General features: G+C 42.7%; 1 protein-coding gene across 1 annotated transcript in view; it reads left to right on the top strand.

Annotated features, from left to right (window-relative positions):
• Positions 1-3258: 3258 nt before the first annotated feature.
• The window catches only part of GAN (gigaxonin), a 53055-nt gene continuing 32666 nt past the window's right edge, over positions 3259-23647 (top strand). The window contains exon 1 of the mRNA XM_036275197.1: positions 3259-3425. Coding sequence (XP_036131090.1) covers positions 3259-3425 — 167 coding nt within the window. The remainder of the gene's footprint in view (positions 3426-23647) is intronic.

Raw genomic sequence — 23647 nt, 5'->3', positions numbered from 1 at the left:
TCAGTATCCCTGACTAAATAGTCAGGTATTGTATGCTTTAAAATTCTTGTGGCACACTGGTTGAAAGTCACTGATACAGGAAATCTAATTATTTCTGTTCATTTCTGGCAACTAGAACTACCTGAAGCCACAAGCAGGGTCCTTCTTTGAGGAGAGAGAAGGTGAATTTAACTAGTAGGTTCAAAGGATGTTTCAAGTACATGAGAAGCAAAAGTGCCCTACATTGTTTAATTATGATAGACTCAACATTCCTTCTGGTGTTTTGTTTTGCTTTCCCTGGGCATTTGTCAAATTGGGTACTTCCAATGAACACTCTTTTGTTAGTTTACCTTAGACTTGCAAATACAATCAACGAGACTAGCTTAGAGGACAAATGACCACCAAAATATCACGATTCTTTATTTTAAAAGCCCTTTCCATTTGCTATAGATCTAAGATCAGATGCAGCGTTGACTTTTTTTCCCTGGAGTGGGCACAGTGAGCTCCCTTTTCCCAGCACCAACAGAGATGAGGGGGAGCCTGGGAGGGGAAATGCTGGCTCACAAGCAGCAGATACACCCACCCTGAGTCAGTGTTCCCTGCCCAGGTCACTGAAGGTTGAGGAAGGGCTCTTGTGCAAATCTGGAGGGAAGTCGGGGTTAAATGGACATCAGTCTCAACCCTTGTTCTCTGGGGAAGCTCAAGCTTCCCAGGCCCTGGGCCTGGGGCCACACAAGGCCACCTGGCTGGGGCTCCAGCCAACCCACCAACCTGCTGTAAGTACTGGAGGGCCTGGTTGTGGTTCCTCCTCAGCTGCTCGATCTGAGCCACTTCCTCTCAAGAGTAACCAGATCTGCGCTGGCCAGTTTGGCTCAGTGGTTGAAATATTGGCCCACAGACCAAAGGGTCTCCGGTCCAATTCCGGGTCAAGGGCATGTACCTGGGTTACAGGTTCAATTTCTGGCCCCGGTCAGGGTCGTGCGGGAGGCAGTCAATAGATGTGTCTCTCACATCGATGTTCCTTTCTCTTTCTCTCTTTCTCTCTCTCTCTCTCCCCTTCCCTCCTTCCCTTCCACTCTATCTAAAAAGCAATGGAAAAATATCCTCAGATGAAGGTGAGGGTGAAGAGAAACAACTAAGAGTGACCAGATCCTAAGTCCTGTCACCCTTCAAAACAATGACCGTGTCAATTGCTTTTTCAAAGTAGGTTCAACCTGTGTGTGTCCAAGGAAGCTCTCCAAGAAAAGGAATGAAGAGCCCTGGCCAGTGTGGCTCAGTTGTTTTGAGTGTCATCCCACGCACTGAGAGGTTGTGGGTTAGATTCCTGGTCAGGGCACATGGTGGTGGGGGGGGTGCTTGATTCCCAGTAGGGGGCCTGCAGGAGGCAACTGATAGACTCAGGACTTTTCTCTCTCCCCCTCTCTCCGTTCATTTATTCTCTCTCTCTCTCCCCCCTCCTTCCTCTCTTTCTAAAACCAATTAGAATATATGCTTTTTTAAAAAAAAAAAAGAAAAGGAATGAAGAGGGAAAGTCAGAGAGAGGCCACTTGTTTTACAGACACAAAACTAATTCTAAGAACTAAACAATTTGGCCTTCATTGGCCAATCATCTGAGGTTTACTCAAAAGGAAGCCTTGTAAACAAACACCAATTAACCTGCATTCTACTCGCTGGATTCCTCTGACTACCATTCATCAAACCCATTAACATGTCTTGCTACAGTCTAATTTTATAAAAAGCAAATGGGAAAAATTGCTTCCAGCAATTCACAAGATGGAATAATTTACCCATAAACATAAATTTTCTAAATCAAAATAAAATTTTATTACCTCTGGATCCCTCTCTTTCAGACCTAAGAAAGTTTCTGCTTTGTTTTCTTTGATTCAGTTTATTCCTCCTTAGTTTAAAATAAGAGAGAACAGAAAAAACATTATAACTATGCTCACCAAAAGGTTAAATAAATTATGGCACATCATCCAGTAAAATACTTCAGACATTAAAAATCATGTTTTCTTTTTAGACTAACTAATAAGGGGACAAAGTCAAAATGTAATAAGTTTTAAAAAGTTATAAAACTGTACTTAAAATATATTGGCATACATATATGTAACTGATATGAACATTTTATACACATACACACGCACATATATATGTATATAATGTTCACAGCAGTTATTAGTGGGTGGTGATACTGCAACTCACTTTTCTCTTTCATACCTGTCCGATTTTCAAGTTTTCCAAAACAATGTGGGGAATATAATATGTTAAATGAGAATAAGATAGCATTAAGGTTAATCTTTCTAGAGGCAGCAAGGCACAATGAAAACATGGGCAGTTCTCACAGTTATTAGCTTTACGGTCAAACTCCAGGAGCCTGTATTTCCTTCCAAAAATAAAACATGGTTAAAAATACCTAAATTGCCCTGGCCGGCTTGGCTCAGTGGGTTCGATTCCCCATCCAAGGCACGCACGTGGGTTGCAGGTTCGACTCCTCGGCCCCAGTTCAAAGCCCTTTCATGGTTCCTAACACCTAAAGAAACCAAGACCAACTTCCTTACCACAGCAAGGAGGCCCTGCAAAATTTAAGGCCTGTCGCTTACTTCTCCAGCTTCATCTGCTACATCTCCCTAGGCCGCAACCAAAACGCTCTTTTCGGAGCCTGTTTTCTCGCGTCTCTGCTCTTACCTGGCAAGTGGTTTTTCTCCCATACACAACGAAAGCTACACCTACTGCGCCCTTGCTTACATGCTTATCTCACATCATCTTCATTTTGCAGATGGAGAAATTGAAGATGGGCACCGTACTTATCGTCACACAGCTAGAGAGTGAAAGAACCGAGACTCGGGGCTACAGAGGCCCCCGGCTTAACACAGAGTCCTAGCCCGCCCGCCCAACCCTCCACCGCCGTAGCGACCACTTAGCGGTGGACGGCCTCTGGCGGTGCGGGGGCGGGGTGTGGAGAGTCCGACAGAGGAACGAGGCTTCTGATTGGCCGCCTCCGGCGACGACAGGCGAGAGGGAGGGAGCGAGGGCGTGGGGGCGTCGCAGAGAAATGACGTATTGCCGCGGCTTCTTAAAGGTACCGGCCACTCGCGCCGTGGATGGCGCAGGCGCGTTCCGAGGGCTCCCGCTTGTTCACGGATCGCTGAGAGCCGGGCCGAGCGAGCGCGCGCGTGCACGGGCTGTGTAGACGGGGCGCGTGCCGGACGCGGACAGCTCCGGGGGTCCGGCGAGGCGGCGTCGGGAGCGGGACCGGCCGGCTGACTGGCGGGCGCCGCGATGGCCGAGGGCAGCGCGGTGTGCGACCCTCAGCACGCCGCGCGCCTGCTGCGAGCGCTCAGCTCTTTCCGCGAGGAGTCCCGCTTCTGCGACGCGCACCTGGTCCTCGACGGGGAGGAGATCCCGGTGCAGAAGAACATCCTCGCGGCCGCAAGCCCGTACATCAGGTGAGGAGGGGGCCGGGCGGGGCTGCGCTGTCCGGAGCCCGGGGGCGGGGCGGACGGGCGTGGCCCCCAAGTCCCTGTCCTCACCGCTAGCCGCGGGGGTCCCTCCCCGCAGACAGCCCTGCTGGGCCCTCAGGACAGCTTCTGTGTCTTCGCCCACCCGCGGGCCGGGCCCCACGGGACCCCCGTCCCTCTGTAGTTGACCCTGGACCCGAGCCGCGGTCCCTCGGCCCTCTCCGATTCCCACAGCCCGGCGCTCGTCTGGGCCTCCGAACTCCGGAGGCCCCCGGACGCCGTCCCGGGCCGGCCGGGGACCAGCACCCGCGAGCAGGGCGGGGCCGCGCCCAAGAAGAGCCGCCCCCTCGGCGGGGCTCAGCCGGTGGTTCCCGGCTGAAGTTTGCCCGCGGTTCGCCTCCAAATCGACGCGCAGTCGGCGGGGCCCGCGGCCAGTAGCGCCCCTCCCGCGGAGAAGCCAAACAAACAACCTCCGCACCGGGTGTGGGCAGAGGGAAAACCCTGTCGTGTTAGGTCTTCTCCTTGAGCTAGGCGATCTGACCCCTGAGGCCGAAGTTCTTGTCAAATGTGTCTTTTCCACTCCCTTGTAGGAACTCCGTTTAAAAGAAGGGCTGTGCATTAGAGACACACGTTAAAAGTAAGCTGTAGAGAATTTAAAAAGACTTACTGTAATTCTCAGGATGCAGGTACATCTCGAGGACCAGGAGATTTTAGCGACTGAGAGCATTTTGAAACTTCAGTAAAACAAAGCTTAACCTGACTTGCCATCCCAGTAACCTGGTTAAAAGTTGATGAGATAGTGCTTAACCAAGTGTATCAGATGTTGCAAGGGGGCTGTTAACTTATAGCAACTTTCTTGCAAACTGGGTTGCTATTTTTTTTTATTAATTAATTTTTGTTACAGATGTTTCTCCTTTTTCCCCCACTGATTCCCCCCCTCTCCCTCCCTGCCCTTTCCCCAATTTGTTGTCCATGTCCACTGTTCATGCATACATGCATATAAGTTCTGTGGTTTATCTCTCCCCCACCACCCCCCTATTTAGGGGATTGGACTATCCCCTTCCTCAGACTGTTATGTTCATTGTACTGGGTTGCTATTTTAATAAAAGGGAAAAAATGCTAAAAGCTGGAAAAACTGCCCAGTAAGCTGGTTAAATATAGACTAATAGTAGAGAATGTCACTAGAATTGACAAGTCAGAAAAAGCAAAATGACATGTACTGCATTCTTAGGGCTATGTCCTAGCAGAACTCAACACACAAACTACATTTTAACCTTTACATTAGGAGACATTTGTGCTAACTCAGAAGAAGCAGTTCAAGTGCTCTTGTAACCTCTCCTGGCTCTCTCTTTTGTAAATCAATTTCCACTCTGTGGATTTAAAGGTGTGGTAGTGGTGGGAGTCTTTGTTATTGGGGATTTAGGTTGCTGATATGACAGCTCATAGTTGGTAGGTCAGAGGTTTGAGCAATCTCAAATTGAAATCAGTAGGCCAGAGTCTTCTCCCTATCCACAGTGTTCCCTGTTTGGGGAAATGCTTAGGAAAACTACTTTAGGTGCATTATTGTTGTAGTTCTTTAAGTGGCATCCAGCCAGCTTAAAAGAAAATTGCAAATCCCCAAACACATGCTCTCTATCCTCTTTTCATGTTTTATTTTTCTCCATAGCACTTACCACTATAATATACCCTGTATTTTACTCATTTCCCTTGTTGATCTTTCCTAACCACAATGTAAGCTCAGTGAGGCCAGGGATTTTTCTTTTGTTCATTACTGTGTCCCTGGCAGCCAGAAAGAACAATGCCTAGTGGTTTAGCAAATGTGAATGAGGGACTGCCTGCTTTCCTTCCACAGCCAGTTGGACATAAGAAGGTTGGCTCTGTTACATTTCCATTTTAGACGCTCAGTTATCCCTGATTGAGAAGAGCACAGGACCTGCTTTCTCCTTCCAGCTTTTACTCTTGCACCTGAGTTGTTGTAGATGACTTGATCTTGACTTCAGCTCACTGGTCTGATAAATGAGGGATAAACTGTGTCTTCATCTTGTTTAATCTTCGACCCATCCTGTGAAGGAATATGTCATAGTGCTTTGAACATGTCACAGGTCTGCACATAAGTCTATAAAAGGTGGTAGTACTCACTGCTGTATCTGCTGAATTATGAAAGGTGGGGTATCCACTTGTGACATGGTGGTACACAATGAGAATATCTAATTATGTAAAATGCTACTTATTTATAATAGCAGTAATTTAGGTGTGAAATATTACTAATCAAAGTAGTAGAATCAAAAAGGACTTTAGATCTCTGGTTCAGTTCTGTGACTTTCCAGATAAGAAAGTGGAGCTCAGTGGGCATTAGTGACTTGTCTTATGATGAGGTTACTGGTGCTTACTGGTTGAACTAAGATTAGATGCCAGGCTAGTGACACCTTGTCTCCTACTCGTTTATTGTACCAACTTACAGCATTACTCCTATTTAACTGTTCTTTGTGTAAACTCTACTACTTACTGATTTATAATATGTTAAGATTTTAAGTAGTTATCAAATACTTTCACACACTGTCTCATTTTGATTTTCATTTTCAACCATCTTGTGCTGTAGATAGATGCTTTTTAAGTTTTACAGATAAACATGAACTAGTCAATAAGCGTGTGTGTGTATGTTTTTGTCTTTTTTAATTTTTTAAAAACATGTTTTTATTTATTTCAGAGAGAGGATAAGAGAGGAAGAGACAGAAACATCGACAATAGAGAAACATTGATCCACTGCCTTTTGCACACCCTCTATTGGGGACCGCGCTCAAACAACCACTCAGCCTGGGCTATGTTTTTTTTTCAGTGACTAATTGCTTTAAGTTTATTTGGCTGTTGAAATGGTAGAGTGTTCTTGGCAGGGGGTGGGAGAGGGTCTCTTAAAATTATCAATCTCAAAGCCACTTAAAAGTAATTTGAGCCCTGACCAATGTGGCTTAGTAGTTAGAGCATTGGCCCTTGCACCCAAAGGGTCCCAGGTTCAATTCTGGGTCTAAGGCATGTACCTGGGTTGCAAGTTCCATCCTCAGCCCTGATATGTGCTGGAGGCAACCAATTGATGTGTCTCTCTCACATTGATATCTCCCCCCCCCCACTTCCCTTACACTCTCTCTAAAAATCAATAGAAAAAATATCCTCAGGTGAGTATTAACAACAATAACAAAGAAAGTATTTGACTAATCTGTATTATTACTTAGAAACAAAGTGTTTACTAAATTTTTGATACTAATGATATTGCGCTTTTATAATATCTCTGTTTGAACAGAACTTTAAAGAATTATATTGAAACAAAGTCAATCTGTATGTTCTAGAATTTGATATTTGTTACTTTCCCTTTTTTTTTTCCATAAATCCTCAACTGAGGATATTTTTTTTCCATTGGTTTTGAGAGAGAGTAGAAAGTGGGGAGAGAAAGGGGAGAGAGAAACATCCATGTTCAAAAGAGACACAGATTGGTTGCCTCCTGAAGGGGCCCTGACTGGGCCGAGGATCAAACCTGCAACCCAGGTACTCTGCCTGTGACTGGAAATCAAACCTGAGACCCTTTTGACCACAGGCCAACACTCTAATCACTGAACCAAACCAGCCAGGGCTTACTTTCCCTTTTGAAGCTTAAGCGTTTAGTCTGTGATGTCATTAATACGTGGATTGGGTTTTCCAAAGTTTGGTAGTCTCTGAATTTTTACGAAAGTCTGAGTTTTGTTTAAAGTCTATAGTTAGCCTAGTTTTAGGAACTGTCAAGCTTCTGAAGGTGTATGGTTTGGAAACAGTGTTATGTATTGCTTCTGTATACTCAACAAAAGGAACCAATCCAACTTTGTCAAACTAGAAATTAAAGCAACTCATTTGGCATACTTTCTACTTAATATAGAAAAACTTTTAACCTAACTTACTGGTTAAACTTTTTCTGTGCCTTATCTTTGGTTTAGCATTTGTTTTCCCTCCTGATCATCTTAGCAATCATACCACATAGAAAGGCTTTTCATTGTAAACGGAAACCACCAGAAAACTCAACTTTAGCAACAAAATCTGATTGATAACCTAAAAAAAGGTTGTGTGGTTGATGTCCTGCGGCCTTAGGATACAGATGCTGCAGGAAGTCAGGCAGGACCTTCCATAGTCCCATCATTCAGCTCAGTAAGTGGGATCCAGCACACCCTCTTCCCAGCTTTCCCTAATTCTGATCTCTGAATGATATTTTTCCTTTGGTTTAATGGGAAAACTAAATCTAAACATAGCTTATGACCCTTAAGAATGACGAAATTGATTCATGGGTGTAACAACCTACAGAATCTTTCCATTCTCAGCAGCTGAGACCTGGGAAAGGTTCCCTGAGGCTTACAGGAAATTTCCCTTTCTTCTGAGTATTGCAAAGTCTGCTTTGCTTCCTGTCGGAGGCTCTTCTCATTCCAGCACAATGCCATTGATCTGATCTGGAGTTCAGACTCCTTTTTCTCATGAGCTGTGGTTTCTTGGGGAGTTATGTGAAAAGGACTTGAAAATGAATTGTTGTGTTGTTCTGCAGTAACCTGGTGGCTCTGTACAGATTCGGATCCTATATTTACTTTTGAGAATTTCAGTTTTTCTGGGGAATCTGTTGGAATGTTAGTTTTGTTTAGCTTTTAGTCCTGGAGAGGCAAGGAGAGAAAGATTCCCAAGATCTTTGGATTCGTTGATGAGTCAGCCAACAACAAAAATGGCAATTCTCTCTCCCACCCCCAAGTTTTTTTAGAGAAAGATGGTCTAATGAAGGTGGAGTAGAGGCATTGGATCTAGAATCCAGCCTTCGTCATATTAGATAACTTTTCTGGGACTTATTTTCCTCATGTGTAAGGTGAGGTTGGTTGGGCTATCTGAACAGCAAAGCCCCAATAAGTCTAAATTATGTGGCTCTCTGCTCTTTTTGTTTTGTTTTGTGTGTATATGTTGTGGGGAAGGGGTGTGTTTCTGTTCTTACAGCTTTATTGTATCATTTAAGTTTTGTTATACATTGACTTGAAAGCATTTCCTTTGCCCTGTCATATAGGCCTTCTTGGTTAGGTACTCTGCTATATAAACCCAGCCCTAAAGAGTTGTTTTGTAACAATAATTTATTTTATGCTGGTAATCTGGATGTGTTCCAAGGCCTAATTATTGATGAGTCTGTTTTGCCATTTAAATATAAAGTTTGACTCATAGATGATGCTGATGAAACTACTTGAGAGTAATACGATCTCTTAGGAATCCAAGTTTCATAGTAACACAGAAATTATCATCATTTCTTTGGATACTTGAAATTTGCCCTGTAGTTTATGGGCACCAAAGTCCATTAGTTTTGTGTGCTGTGTGCAGAGTATGCTATTAGTCTCCAAGGCCCCTTTCTTCCACTGTGTGTTGAGTTTATAGTCACCTTGTGTATATAGCAGCTCCCGAATGATAGTTGTAGGTTTGTTTTTTTAATAGTACAGAGGTCTTTTTATTTTATTTTTTTACTTTTTTAATATTATGCCATGAATTCATAGCGAATGGGTTCCAGCAGCTCAGGCTCCTGTCCCTTGGTTCTCACAAAGTAGCTTCTCTGAATGGAGCAGGCTGGCGTTTCAGGTGAACCCAGGTACCTTTCTCTTTGGCTTTCTTCTTTTTCTGATTGTTTCCTGTACACGTTTCAAAAAATGATCCCAACTCTTATAGTGCTTAATATGCTCAATACGGACATGCATTCTCTTGGAAGAATCTTGCCCTTCACTTGTTTGTTCACAGCAGTGCCCACCTGCTGGGTGACACTGTACACTCTTCCAGTTTTGCCATGGAAACATTGTGGGGCATGCCTTTTTGAACAGTGTCCACTCCTTTGATGTCTACAATGTCACCTTTGTTGTAGATTCACATGTATGTGGCCAAAGGAACAACTCATGTTTTCTAAAAGACCTAGTGAACATATAGCAAGTGCCATTCCTCTTTCCCTGTGTATTGGTCATTTTGGTGAATTACTGGAAGATGGTGGTTCCAGTCCAAAGGTGGTGGTCAAACGGATTTTGAATAGTGATCATAACTAAGTTTCTTAGTGCTCAAGGGTTCAGGTAGACACTCCAGGTTCTGAGACCCTTGGATTTGACTTTAGGTGGTAGACACAATGCAATATATGGATCATGTATTATAGAAATGTATACTTGAAACCTATATGATCCTATGAACCAATGTCACCCCAATAAATTTAATGAAAAATTTAAAAATAATAATAAAAATAAAATAAGACTATACCAGTCTCTTGCTGTACCTTTTTTTTTAAATATGCTTTTTTATTGATTTTTTTTTTTTTTAATTAGAAAGAGAGAGAGAGAGAGAAACATCCATGTGAGAGAGAAACATCGATTGTCTGCCTCCTGCAAGCCCCCTGCTGGAACTCACATCCACAACCTGGGCATGTGCCCTGACTGGGAATGGAACTGGGACCTCTCAGTCCATGGGACAGCTCTCGGTCCACTGAGCCACACCGGCCGGGCTCTTGCTATACTCTTACGGTGATGGGAAATAAGTTGAGCCTGAATGTCTTTGTTTGTTTTGTTAAGCCTCACCTGAGGATATTTTCCCATTGTTTTGTTTTTTAAGATAAAATGGAAGGGAGGCAGAGAGAGAGACACATGTTGATCTGAGAGAGACATGCCGATGTCGATCAGTTGCCTCCCGCATGACCCTGACCAGGGCCAGGGATCAAACCTGCAACGCAGGTATGTGCCCTTGACCAGGAATCGAACCCTCAACCCTTCAGTTCTTAGGCTGATCCTCTAACTCTGAGCCAAACCAGTCAAGGTGGGCCTGAATGTCTTTTAATGGATCTAGGCCTTGTTTGTTTTTTATCCACCTAGTCTAGTGTAAGGCATCCTTACCTGCTTAAAAAGATTAACTCTATCCTGCAGGGCTTATAGTCTCATGGTTGAAATGATTCCTCCCCACCACCACCAACTTTTTTTTTTTTGGAATTGTTTGGTTAAACCCTGTTCTTATGTGAGTTTTTCAAAAGTGATATTAAAGTATGGTCAGTTTCAGAAGATCAAAGAAATATTTTCTCTGGACTCTAAGGAAACAAAGCACTTGTAAATTGGAGTTCTAAGTTTAACACAGATTACTCATTTCATCTTAAAATTCTTTGTTTACTTACACAAGACAGCAGTGCCACTGTTAGTAGGAATGAATGCTGTAATTCTAGAGAGGTTTTTGGAAGGTTTCAAATGATGAAACAGCCCTGGCCAGTTTGGCTCAGCAGTTAGAGCGTCGGCCTGTGGTCCAGAGAGACCCGGGTTTGGTTCCCGCTGAGAGCATGTACCTCGGTTGCAGTTTGTCCCCAGCCCTGGTAGGGGTTGCGTGGGTGGCAACCAGTCAATGTGTGTGTGTCTCTCTCTCTCTCTTCCTCCCTCTCTTCCTCCTGCTCTATCTGAAATGCAAAAATGTCCTCGGGTGAGGATTTTAAAAAAAAAAGGTATCAAATGATGAAACAAATCAATAAAATTTTGGTAGACTAGTGTATCTATGTTTAGATTTATTGTAGAACTTTCCTGAGGATTATTTTAAATAATAGTAATAATTCAAATAGTGATAGAAATAATACCTAGCTCAAATGAATACTAATTGATAAGTTCTCACTCTTCTACCTGTGCTTTTACACTTCTACCTCTTCTTACATCTGTATTTTCTCCTACAAGTCCTCTTAAGTGTTCTTAGAGTAATTTTTATTTTATAATTTCAAGAGTCAAGCAAAGTGCTTTTCGACATAGAAATACTGGTTCTTTGGATTTAGATTTGTCTAATGTAGACTAAACATGTAGATTACAAAACCACCATATCCATTGTTTAAACGGGTAATCAGTTTATCTCATATCAGAGCAAGGCTTAAAATCTATTTATAATCCATAAAGAAAACATAATTAAGACAAATAAGGAGTCGTTTGGCTTATGAGTACCATGCTTAAGTCATTTGGGGAGTATATCAACCTTCTGAAGGATACAGGTCTATTATTTTGTGTCCTGAAGCTGTAGTAGAAATGAATAATTTGTTAGTTAGAATTCTAGGTTAAGGGTGGAGGTTCAGGGGTATGGGGTGTGACAAGTGGCAGGCTATGGTTGTAACCTTGAATGTGAGTGGTTCCCATGGGTTCTTCCCCTCCAAAGACACGATGAGTTCAAAGAAGGAAGGAAATTAAAGGCTCAGGTAAAGTGACAGCTGGAACCGAACTCTCAGCTGGATCTCTTGACCCCTGTGCCCAGAAAAGCAGAGTGAAGTCCTTTTAAGTATTTATGCCAAAGAGTGACTTAGACATAAAATGATGATCTAATGTTTGGTGCTTCTATTTCTCTGTGGGAATAAGTTATCTTTTCTCCTCTATTCAGAGATATTAGAAAAGTAGAATACTTATGGAAAATAATCTCTTGGTAAAATATTTTGTTAGATAAAAGAGTTAGCTTTCAAACATCAAAGCTTTGAGAAGTAGGGTACATCATAAATGGAAGATGGAAGGACTGTTTTTAAAAAATAGACTGTTAAAACCCTGACTGGTTTGGCTCAATGGTTAGAGTGTCAGCCCGTGGACCAAAGAGTCTTGGGTTTGATTCCGGTCAAGGGTACATGCCTCAGTTGCCGTTCGGTCCCCAGCCCTGGTCCGGGTCATATGGGAGGCAACCGATTGATGTGTCTCTCTCACGTCGATGTTTCTCTCTCCCTCTCCCCCTCTCCCCCTCTCCCTCTCCCTCTCCCTCTCTCTCCCTTTCTCCCTCTCTTCCTCTCTCCCTCCCTCCATCTCTCCCACTCTGAAAATAAATGAAAATATATCCTCGGCTGAGGATTTTTTTAAAAATTGACTGTTAAATAATGGAATATAGCCCTGGCTGGTTTGGCTTAGTGGTTAGAGCGTTGGACCGTGGACCAAAGAGTCAAGGGTTCGATTCTGGTCAAGGATACGTACCTTGGTTGCAGGTTGTGGGTTTCGGTGTGGTCCCCAGCCCTGGTTGGGGTTGTGCAGGAGGCAACCAACCAACCGATGTATCTCTCTCACATCGATGTTTCTCTCTCTCTCTCTCCCTCCCTCCCTCCCTTTCTCTCTCTCTTCTCTTCTCTTCTCTTCTCTTCTCTTCTCTTCTCTTCTCTTCTCTTCTCTCTCTCTCTCTCTCTCTCTCTCTCTCTCTCCCTCTCCCCCTTCCTTCTTCCCTCCCTCCCTTCCTCCCTTTTCACTCTGTCTGAAGGTAAATGGAAAAATATCCTCTGGTGAGGATTTAAAAAAAATAAATAAATAATGGAATATGGAACAATGAAATGTCCTATGTTTTCCTCTTTAGGGTTTATGTGCTAATGGCTATAGAACCTTAAATGCCTATTTTTGTTCATAGGTATTTTGTGATTTTCTCAACTATTATCTCTGTATCTTTTTAGGAACAGTTTTAAAGACCATTTGATGCTTGTGATTTTTTTTTTACCTTTTTCAAAAATTGATTTGAGAGAGAGAGAAAAGCACTGACCTGAGAGCGAAACATCAATCGGGTGTCTCGTGTGTGCACCCCGACCTGGGATCAAATCCACAACCTGGGTATGTGCCCTGACCGGGCACCAGACCCCGTGACCTTTTGGTGTACAGGACAGCACTCCAACCAGCTAAACCACACCAGCCAGGGCTGATGCTTGTGACTTTTATGTTAACATGGTAAGGTGAGCAGCAATATTGTGAAACCTGAGGAAACCTCACATTTCGGATGTGATAGGTGGTTGGTCAGTCTCTTCTAACATGTAGAGCACGTTCCTTCACTGGGAATAGCTGGCAGTTTGAGGAAAGCAGGGTTGTGAAGACTGGTGAGGATCCTTAGAAGAAAGGTCATAGATCATTGTTTCCATTCTCCCCTCCCATTGCCCACTTCTACTTCAGGGATGGCCAGCAGGACCACCGTCTTCGGCATAGCCTTCCATTTGGTAAAGGGAAGTTTCCCACCCACATCCAGTATCTCCCTGCACCAAAGCTAGCATGAGAAGTGTAGACTTACCCTAGCACATTAGGGACTTCTCTTTGGGTGTGGTTTGTTTGTTTATTTGCTGCTTTGTTTTCCTGCCCAGCTCCTTACATATACTGCCTTGTGTGAGCAGAGCCACCAGCTTTGTCCACTGTGTGGAAAGGCTAATCCCTGTTGCCAGGGAGGGAGTGCAGTTCTCATTTTTCGTTTTTGTTTTTTTGTCACTCCTGCAGTGGGGTAGGAACAGAGTGTAGTTGTCTGCTTCCTTTGCTTACCATTTTCTTTCCTATTGATGGGAAGGGGGTTTATGAAAACATTCCCCACTGTCACAGCTGTTACAACATTCTTTGGAAATGTCATCACTGCTCGTGGGATTGTGCTTACCATTAATAAATTACAGTTCAAGAATTAGCATTGTCTAAAAGTATTGACATGTACTATGTATTAATTCATCACAGATGCAGTTCCCAGTAAAGCTACCTTATGTAATTAATGTTACTAGGAGCTTGATTATAGGTTTTCATTCATTCAACAAATACACTGGAGATACTCAGTATCAGCAACAGTAGGTGCTGGAGAGACAGTGGTGACAAGAGACAGACAGGGAGCTTACATTTCAGTAGTCGGCGGAGCATTATGCCTTCTAAGGCTCCATTCCTTCTCATATGCTGGCTGCCAGTGAGTGTGTAGTCATGGTCTCCCACAAACAGTGTCAGAAGTGAGACCATGAAGACCTAAATCACTCAACTTATTTCTTCTACGTCTATGGAGCTAGGAAAGGAAATAAACATAAAACTAATGGTTTTAAAATTATTTCTCATGTTCACTCAGTTTTTCAATACTGTATATCCTAGTGTTGTATCATAGCATCAGAGATTCAGGAATGGGGAAAGAATAGATTAGCTTTGTGAAAGTCTGCTCTAAAAGTATATTAAAATGATTCATCTGATCATTCAGTACTATATTAGTAACCCCAATTAATCACATGTACAGAAACGCCTTTTTAAAAGTAGAGAACCTAGGTTCTTGATTAAAGTTCCCTAATATGCTCATTCATTCAGTATACCTTTCTCAGGCAGTTGTGTGTGGCACTGCTGGGCACTGGGCAGGCGGCGCTCCGGCATGCACGGAATCCCGCCGTGGAGGCAGACAGTGGAGCAGTCTAATTACAGACGTGAGGGATAGATGTGGTTGCTTCTGTAGACTGGGTGAAGGGAGCACCACTCAGAGGAGGTGCCTTTTCAGCTGAGATCTAAAGGAGGAGCAGAACTGGACTGGGAACCTGTGGAGGGAGGCGCAGGGAAGTGTGGCAGGATGGTGAGCAGTGGGTAAAGTGGCAGGAAACAGAAGAGAGGGATGGGCAGGGTCCCAGAGTCCTGAGTTCAGGGTGGCACTTACACTGCTCCCCAGTGAGATGGTAACTTTTGCTCTAACATTTCCAAGTTGCTGAATGTGTATTGGGAGCTGGTGGGGTGTGGGAAAGGGACCCAGAAAAATCTTCCAGTTTAGTTTAGTCTGTGTGAGAGAGTGGAAGTTTTATTTTAAGGATTATGGGTAGGCATTGCTGGGTTTTAAGAAAGAGAAGATGTAGTCTTGTTAGGAGGGTACTGCAGTCGTTCGGACAGGAACTAAGAATGGCTTGGAGGAGGGTGTCAGTGGAGTTGGAGTGAAGTGGCTGGATAAGAGATGTTAGCAGTAGGACTTGTCAGTGAGGAAAAGGGAAGACCGAGGGGAGACCTCTTCCTCGTTATCACCAGTAAGCAATGCTTATCATCACTTTCTGGGAGTGTTAAATTAGGGACAATGTAAAGGACCCTGTGAAGTCCAGAACCTGTTCTCAAAGTTTAGAGCTTAGCTATTTTAATCGTATGGATACTTCTAGCTATGGGAGTCAGAAGGAAGAACTACTTGAACTACTTGGTGACTGCATAAGCTTTCATGGAGGAAACAGAATTTGAGCAAGACCTTGGAGAGGAGGAGCACGGGTGGGGGTAGGTAAAGAGGGAGGAGAAGTGCAGGCACATAGTATGTGAGCGGGGCGGTAGGTACACTGCACTGGACTGGGCACTTGCACAGCGCTGGTGGGCAGTGTGCATGGATGGGCAGGTAACCACAGTGTGCTCGAGGGCCGTGTTAGTTTAGATTCTTACTCAGTTATGAGACAACAGTACTAGTAATGTGAATGGAGCTCTACTCTAAGAAGGTAACTCAGTTGTTTGTTCTCAGTACTGGGAGGAGATGAGACCGGAGTTGCTGACTGATTTCAGATTAGCACAGTATGGCCAAGTCCAGTGGCTAATATCAGGGATTAGGGAAGAAAGCAACCATCTGCTCTTTGAATATGAGGAAGAGGAAGAGATAACAGATTTTGAGCCTGGCTGCTTAAGGAAAGTGGGTAAAATAATCTGTCCTTGATGCATTCAATTTGAGGTGATAGTTGCTATATAAACACCATAATTATGTTCTTCTAGTTCTTGAAAATTCTCCACAGAACTTCTTGTATCTATGAATATGTGTCTTTGTTTTTGCACGTGTTTCTTCTCTCTGCCTTTGTTGACCTCCTGCTCTTTTCTGGCAGATCCATTTGTATTCATCCTTTGGGACCTTGTTCCAATATCCCTTCCTTTGTCACTTTTTTTTCAATTCTGCAAAATAGTCACTCCCTCCCATAGGCTCCTTTAGTGTACTGTGTACCTTCAGTGATCAGTCTTCTGTTCAGGGAGGAGAAATAGAACAGACGGATGGCATGGATGCTTTTAAAGCCCTCACCGTTTATCTCTAGGGCCAGGGGCACTACATCCATTAGTGGAAATTCTGTACATAAGAGTGTTGAGTTGACTGCAGTCTGCAACTACTGATGAAGAAGTGCGAGATCAGAGTTCAGGATGCTGTATACACACTACTTCCAAATAGTATCAGTCTTGCTATAACATTTTACTGTGTAGCTGAATGTGTATTGAGGACTGGGATAGAGACAGAATAAACCATCTAACATCAAGAGAGTGCTCACTTTTGGACTGTGTTGGATGGCACAGGCAACTCAAACAAAGTCCATTTCTGGTTCCAAGAAACCTGGGAGAAGAAGGGACTGAATTCTTTATTCAGAAGTAGTAGCTCCAGTGAGAGAGCTTTTGTTCTAACATGACTAAAGAATTCGTTGAGAAGCTCTCATTCCCTTGACAACTCTGGAAGGCGTTTTTCAGCTTCGAGTTGTTTGGGGACGTTTACAACAGTAGATTATAAATTAAGGACGTGCCAGAAGCAAAAAGGTGGTTTTAAGATTGAATTTAAAGATGCTACAGTGAAGCTTAGGCAGGAGCTGCTCTCCTTTATTAAAGGGAACTGAAAGGGGTGTGTTTCAGCTGTAGCTGGTTTTTGTTTTTGTTTTGTTTTGTTTTCATTTTGGGGGTTTTATTTTTCCTACTCCCACTATCTCCTTTTATAAAAAGAAAAAAGAGACAGTTTCTTAACCTTCACTGAATACTTTGGTTAGAGCCGCTTTGAAAGGATGAATTCAAAGACAACAATAAATTCACGTAAGTTCTTTTTCTGTGAATTTATTCAGGAGCTCTACTTTTTCTGCCTTGAAAAGGCCTAAACCTATCTTACAACGCTTTACATTGGGAGAGAGGGGGTGGAAAGGGAGTAGAAATATGGACCTACTTCTGGAATATGGAACTTCTGTAGTATTTAGTGCCATTTTTATAGAGCAACAAAAAAGAACCAGATCAGCCAGTTTTTAATTAGAGAGAAGACTTTTAAGGATACCCCCAAATCAAAGGGGCTAACTCTTGAGATGATCGTTTGCATGGGGTCTAAGGTTATAGAAGGAGCCTCTTTTAAATAGCATCTGAAAAATCATACCTGAGTAAAAAGCTGGAACTGTTTGACAGGTCGAGGCACGAAGATCTTTCTTTTATGTGTATTTCCGAAAGGTCAGGGTGTGACCAGAACAAGGAACCAGGCTTGTTTCATTCGAGAAGAATTTTCGACATCACAAGTTGCTGTATCATGATTCTGTCTTTGAACTCATCTTAATATTTTTAACATGCATTTTCAGACCTTGTCTTTTAAGACAAAAATGTTATTGACTGCTTTACTTTAAAAATTACGGAACTAGATTTAAATTTTAAGAATCTATTTTTTATACAAAATATTATGGAAACTCATAGGAGAGTTTAATTATTTATGTCACCCTAAATTAATTCTGGCTCTGAATAGTGTACATAATACATTGGTATTGTTGTGATCTACGTACATATTATTTTTTCACTTGAAGCCATTTTTTATCCCTCTTATATCTCAATGTAACACCCATAATCATTCTTTTTTTTTTAATTTATTTTTTATTGATTAATTTTTGTTACAGATGATTCTCCTTTTTTCCCCCACTGATTCCCCCTTCCCCCCATAATCATTCTTAGTAGCTCTTTCTATTACATCATATTGCTGATGCATGTAATTTGCTTCATCATTCCCCAATTTGACATTTTAGTTTCCAGTTCTCTTTTCTTCTGAAACAAATTAGAAAAAAAAAACAAAAAACAACTTTGGGGCTTTTTCTCTTTGTATTTTTTGTAGGTGCCAGGAAACCAACCTTGGCGGCTGTGTCCCAGGTATATCTGTTTCTGAAGATAGAAACAGATTTGTTCTTGTTATATGAAACCGGATTATTGTCCAGGAAGATGCATTATCATATAAAGGTTATAAATAGATAAATGGCATCTGAAAAATCATACCTGAGTAGAAAATCTGGAAATGGCAGTGTGTATCTGACGTTTTTTCCCCAGACCTGTCGCCATTGCCTTGTCACTTTTGCACGTGGTTTCTCAAAGTTGTTATTATTTTGCACATCTGTTGGACTGGGTTTTAAAATGTGTGTTTGGTATTGTAGAAACATTTAGAGCAGAATTTGGCAAGCTGGTTCAGTGAAGGGTCGGGCACATTTTAGGCTTTCCTAGGCTGCGTGTGGTCTCCATCACACGATCTTCTTTGTTTTGCTTTCAACAACCTTATACAAATATAAAAATCATTTTTAGCTCAAAGGTCATACAGAAATAGGCTGTGGGTTGTAGTTTATCCATCATTGATGTAGTGTATTAGATTTTAAAAATTTGGATGTAAGAACTTTAACTCTGAAGATCAGAGTTAATGCTGTTTAAATGTCATGTAATGATTTGCATGCCACTCTCTGTAGAGCAGGAAGTGGAAGTCAAGGCTAATTCTCCCTGGCCCTCCCTCCCCAGCTCTCCTACCCATATTCTTCCTTTTCCCCTAGGAAGTTGTTGTGTCATATATCCTCCACCTTCTCCTGTATTTTTTCTTTTTTCCCCTTCTCTTCTGGCTCCTTTACCGTAGCATAAAAGTATGTTTGAGTCTTTTCCAGTGCCTGGCATGTAGGAAATGTGCAAAATCTTCACTTTGCAAGCAAGATTTTTGCAAGAAGCACGTTTGTCTTGTCCACAGTTTCACCTACTGTGTTTTCCTTCACTCTGCACTTAGACTTTTACCACTCCATTAAAACTGTTCTTTAAAAATTTGCTAAATATAATCACCAAATCAAGTGAGACTGGACCTGTCTGCTATGTTTGTCACTCTTGCTCATCTTCTTGACACTCAGTCTCTCCGGGCTTCTCTGACATCTTTGACCCATTTCCCCTACATACTGCTTTTCTTGCCTCCTCCCTGTCTGTCCCTATACTCCATGTGGCACCAGATTCTGTCCTCCTCTTCTACTCTCTCCACAACAATCTCATACACTCTGAAGATGCCTCTGCCTCATCCTCTCTCCTGAGCCCCAAGCCCATACACAGCCACCCTAACCTCAGGCAGGCTCAGTTCCCTCTGCCCCCAAGTAGATTGTCCTTCATTTACTGTGTAGGGTAGTATGGTACCCGAGTCCGCAGGAGAAATGTGGGATCCTTGGGGATTCCACTTCCTCCTTCACTCCTCAGCATATCATTGATCCTGAGACCTGTCATTCAGCCTCTCTACTCTGGAATCTGTCTACTCTTCACCATCGCCACTGTTCATGTTCTAACTTTTATTAGTTTTGAATTATGATGGGATAATTCTCTTACTGGTCTGTCTGTCTCCATGCTCAGTTCCACACTGCTGCTAGAGTGATGTTTTGAGAATGTAATTAGATCATGTTTAAAACTCTAATGTCTTTGGAGATGTGGTTGGCTTAGGCACTTGGGCAGGAAAAATACACCAGGAGTCTGTAGTATTTGTGCCAGAAGGGAAGGAGGTGCTCAAAAGAAGATCAACATAGCCAATCGGAAAGAACTTCCAAAGGCCAAACCTGCAACAACTTGAGCAAGAAACGTGTCTAGGGATGAGTAAATGAAGGATGAATAAAAGAAATAAATGGGGCTGAAGAGACAGCTCTCTCTTACAGAAGAATTTCCATTAATAAATGAAGAAGGAATAAGAGAATAGAAAGCCATCCTTTGAACACCATAGTAATAATTGTTATTCATTTGAGCACCTCGTTATTTTCTGGCAAACATCCACCAGTGGATACTAAAATCAGCGGGTCAGAGTGTGAGGAAGAAATAATATTTGTGTATTTCAAATTATCTCCTCTGATATATTTATTTGTAACGGGGAGAAATAGAAGTTTAACTTTGTAGTGGAGAAATCCAACAGACATCACCAGTAATAATACATACTGACATCATATTCTTCCTGATATGATGCAGAGAAGGGCATGACAATGCTTCTGTATAGTTTCTGCCAAAAATGCATCAGCTTAGTCTAATCATAAGAAATTTAAAAAGCCCAAGATGAGGGACAAAATAATTGGCCAGTACTCAAAAAGTGTCAAGATCTTGAAAGATGAAGAAAGATTAAAGAACTGTCACAGCTTAGACACAACAGCTACAGGCAGTTTGGAACCCTAGATTGGATCCCAGAGCAGAGAAAGGACATTATGGGTAAAACTGGTAAATTTCAAATGAAGTCCAAAGTTTATTTAGTAGTATTGCACCAATCTTTGTCTTAGTCTTGATAATTGTACCCTTTAAGATTATTTAAGCTATTAACATTAGTAGAAGCTAGGTGAGGGTATACAGGAACTCTATAATTCTTAAGAACTTTTGTATAAGTCTATAAAATTATTTCAAAATCAAAAGATTTTTTAAAAAAATGAACACTCCTCATGAACAGCTCCATTTCCCTCAAGTCCAAACTCATTTGTAGGGTGTGCAGGTCCTCCAGGAGCTCGCCCCTCTCTACCCCTTCCCCCACATAACGTTATCTCCACTCTCCTCTCTAGTCTACCAAAACTACTTGTGTCTGTTATGTCATTCCTTGAATATACAACACTTTATTCAATGCCTTTGCTGTCCCTTCTTGGTATACTGTAAAATGCTCCGCTGAGGCCTGGGGCAGGTGCTACCTCTGTGAAGCCTTCTCTGCCAGGTCTCCCTGGGAGCTTACTTTTTGCCTCCCTTGTACTTTGTATAGCAGCTGCTTCAAAGTTTACAGTGATTCACTACTTGTCATGTCCCCTTGGTCTCCTCCAGTCTGTGACAGCTCCTTGGTCTTTCATGTTGGTGAGTACTGGTCGGGTATTTTGTAGTGTTCCTTAACTTGGGTTTGTTTGATTTCTTACAATTAGATTGAGATTATGGATGCATTTTTGGTAAGAATCCCTCAAGAGTGATATTGGGTCCTCCTCAGTATATCATATCAGGGGCCCATGATGTTATTTTGTCCCAAAATAGGTAATATTAGTTTGATTATGTGGGTAAAGATGGTGTTCAGGTTAATCCACTATTTTTATCTTTGTAATAATCAATTATGGGGTGATATTTCAAGATGATGTGAATACATACATACCTCAGAGATATTGCAGGTTTGGTGAATATATCAATAATGCAAGTTACACATGTTTTTGCTTTCCCAGTACATAGGAAAGTTGTGTTTAGCCTGGCCAGTGTGGCTCACTGGTTGAGCATTGACCCTTGCAACAAGAGGTTGCCAGTTCAATTCCTGGTCAGGGCACATGCCCAGGTTGTGGGCCCAATCCCTAGTGAAGGGCATGCAGGAGGCGGCCAATCGATGTTCTCTCTCATTGATGTTTCTCTCTCTCTCTCTCTCTTTTCCTCTCTCTAAAATCAATAAAGAAAAAATAAATAAATAAAAAGATGTGTTTACACTATACTATAGTCTAGTAAGTGTGCAATGGCATGTATATACCTTAATTAAAAATGATTTTTGTTAAAAATTGCTAACCATCTTCTGAGCCTTTGGTGAGTCATAACTGTTTTGCTGGTGGAGGAACTTAGCTTCAATTTGTAAAAAAATTCAAATAGCCCAGTTGCTGTGGCTCAGTGGTTGAGTGTCGACCATGTACCAAGAGGTCACTGGTTTGATTTCCAATCAGGGCATATGCCCAGGTTGTGGGCTCTATCCCCAGTGGGGGAGGTGGCCAGTCAATGTTCTCTCTCATCGATGTTTCTATCTCTCTCCCTTTTCCTTCCTCTCTCTCTAAAATCAATAAAGAAAAATTGTTAACACACACACACACACACACACACACACACACACACACTGCATTATTGGCAGAGTGCAGTAAAATGAAGTGTGCCTGTATTCCATTCTTCATCAACTTTCACTGGTTGGTTTTAGCTCCCACTTATACTTTGTAACTCGGTCAGTCCTTCTTTTATTTGTTAGTAGGACTTCTAAATTTTAGGCTTAAGCAGCTGAGCAGAAAATAGTATCATTTTCTAAGATGGAAACAACAGGGAGGGAGGAGTAGGTTTTCAGCAGGCTGGGGAAAAGAAATTATTGTGGAACATACAGACACTAGATCACAGAACATAATGCTACTAGAAATGGCTGCAACATTTCATTTTAACTGACAGGAAGCCCATGGTTAGAAGTAATGGCTTGTCAGTTCCACAAAGGTGGGAACCACCAAATAATTTAGATCTGAGTTCCTTCATACTTAATACTGAGTCTGGAACAGGGAAGGGACTCCCTGTACAAAACCAAGTCATTTGTCTGACACTATGGTTTTTATTGGTTTGGTCACACTTTATCCTTCCCTCCAGGGGTTGCTGTGCTGCTGCCAGGTGTTACTAATATCACTTGTAGTTGTGCATATCCACAGTCCCTGTGATATTCTATGTCCTGCCTTCCCTCCCTTCCTTCCTCCTTCCCTGTCCCCCAAACACACATGCAAACTATAGAAGTTTCCTTGAGCTGTTCCCCTGCTTCAGATGTAATTTGCACTTTCCATGTTCTCGCTTCAGAAAACATCTTTCCTCAGATAAATTTCCCTTTGTTCAAATCATGTGACTCAATGGATATGCTTTCTGTTCTCATATTTCTTCCAGTTATTGATGTATTTGCACATGGTTACTCAGAGCAGATCAAAATATGAAGTGCTATATTTCTTCTTCAGAGTGGATGATGTGATATCAAGAGAAAATGGAGGACTTTTTATGAACCCTCCTGAGTTGCATAGTCAGGGGCAGGCAGATTGCCAGGGAAGGGGAGGGCTGCGGCTGTGGCCTCTGTGGCGTGGATTCTGCATCTTCTGTGGCAAAGCGGCTCTGCCTCAGCTTCATTACCCCGGTGTGGGTTGGTGGGGTGACACCTGGACTGTGAACCTTCGATTTTCCAGAAACCTTTCCCAATCTTTGCATTTCTCCATCGCTTGGTCACTCCTGAGTTTCCCTTGCAGTGCACCAGTGATGGTGAGGAGAAGCCAACGGAGCAGGGCGAGATGGCGCACCGGACAGTTAGGCTTACTCACAGACGGCGAACCTCCTCGGCAGCCAGCCTTCGAGCCCAGTCGGCCTCAGCACAGAGGTGGTGCATCATGGACATTTGGGTGGCTTTGCAGTAGTGGAGCATTGGACATTCAGTTCCTGAATTGCTGGCTATACAGCACACTCTGGATTGGTTGCTATGGGAAAGCATCACCCCCCTCAGTGTGGACGAACTAGCAGGATGCAGTACAGGACAGCTCACAGCTGTTCTGCTGGTTGTTAATGCCATTTTGAAACTGGTTTGCTCATTTTGAGGGCCACTTTGTTTTAGTGACTGACACTGCAGCATTAAAATCCACTGGTTTCTGAACCTGGCTGCATGCTGTTATACATATTTACCAAGTGCCTGTTCGGTGCCAGGCACTTTATGAGGTATTGGGATGGAGCAGTAAACAAAACAAAGTCCCTGTTTTTATGGAGGTT

This window comes from Molossus molossus, unplaced genomic scaffold, assembly GCF_014108415.1.
Source record: "Molossus molossus isolate mMolMol1 unplaced genomic scaffold, mMolMol1.p scaffold_m16_p_21, whole genome shotgun sequence".
NCBI classification, from domain to species: Eukaryota; Metazoa; Chordata; class Mammalia; order Chiroptera; family Molossidae; genus Molossus; species Molossus molossus.
Note: the sequence above shows the minus strand (reverse complement) of the source record. Positions and strands in the feature narration are given on the sequence as shown.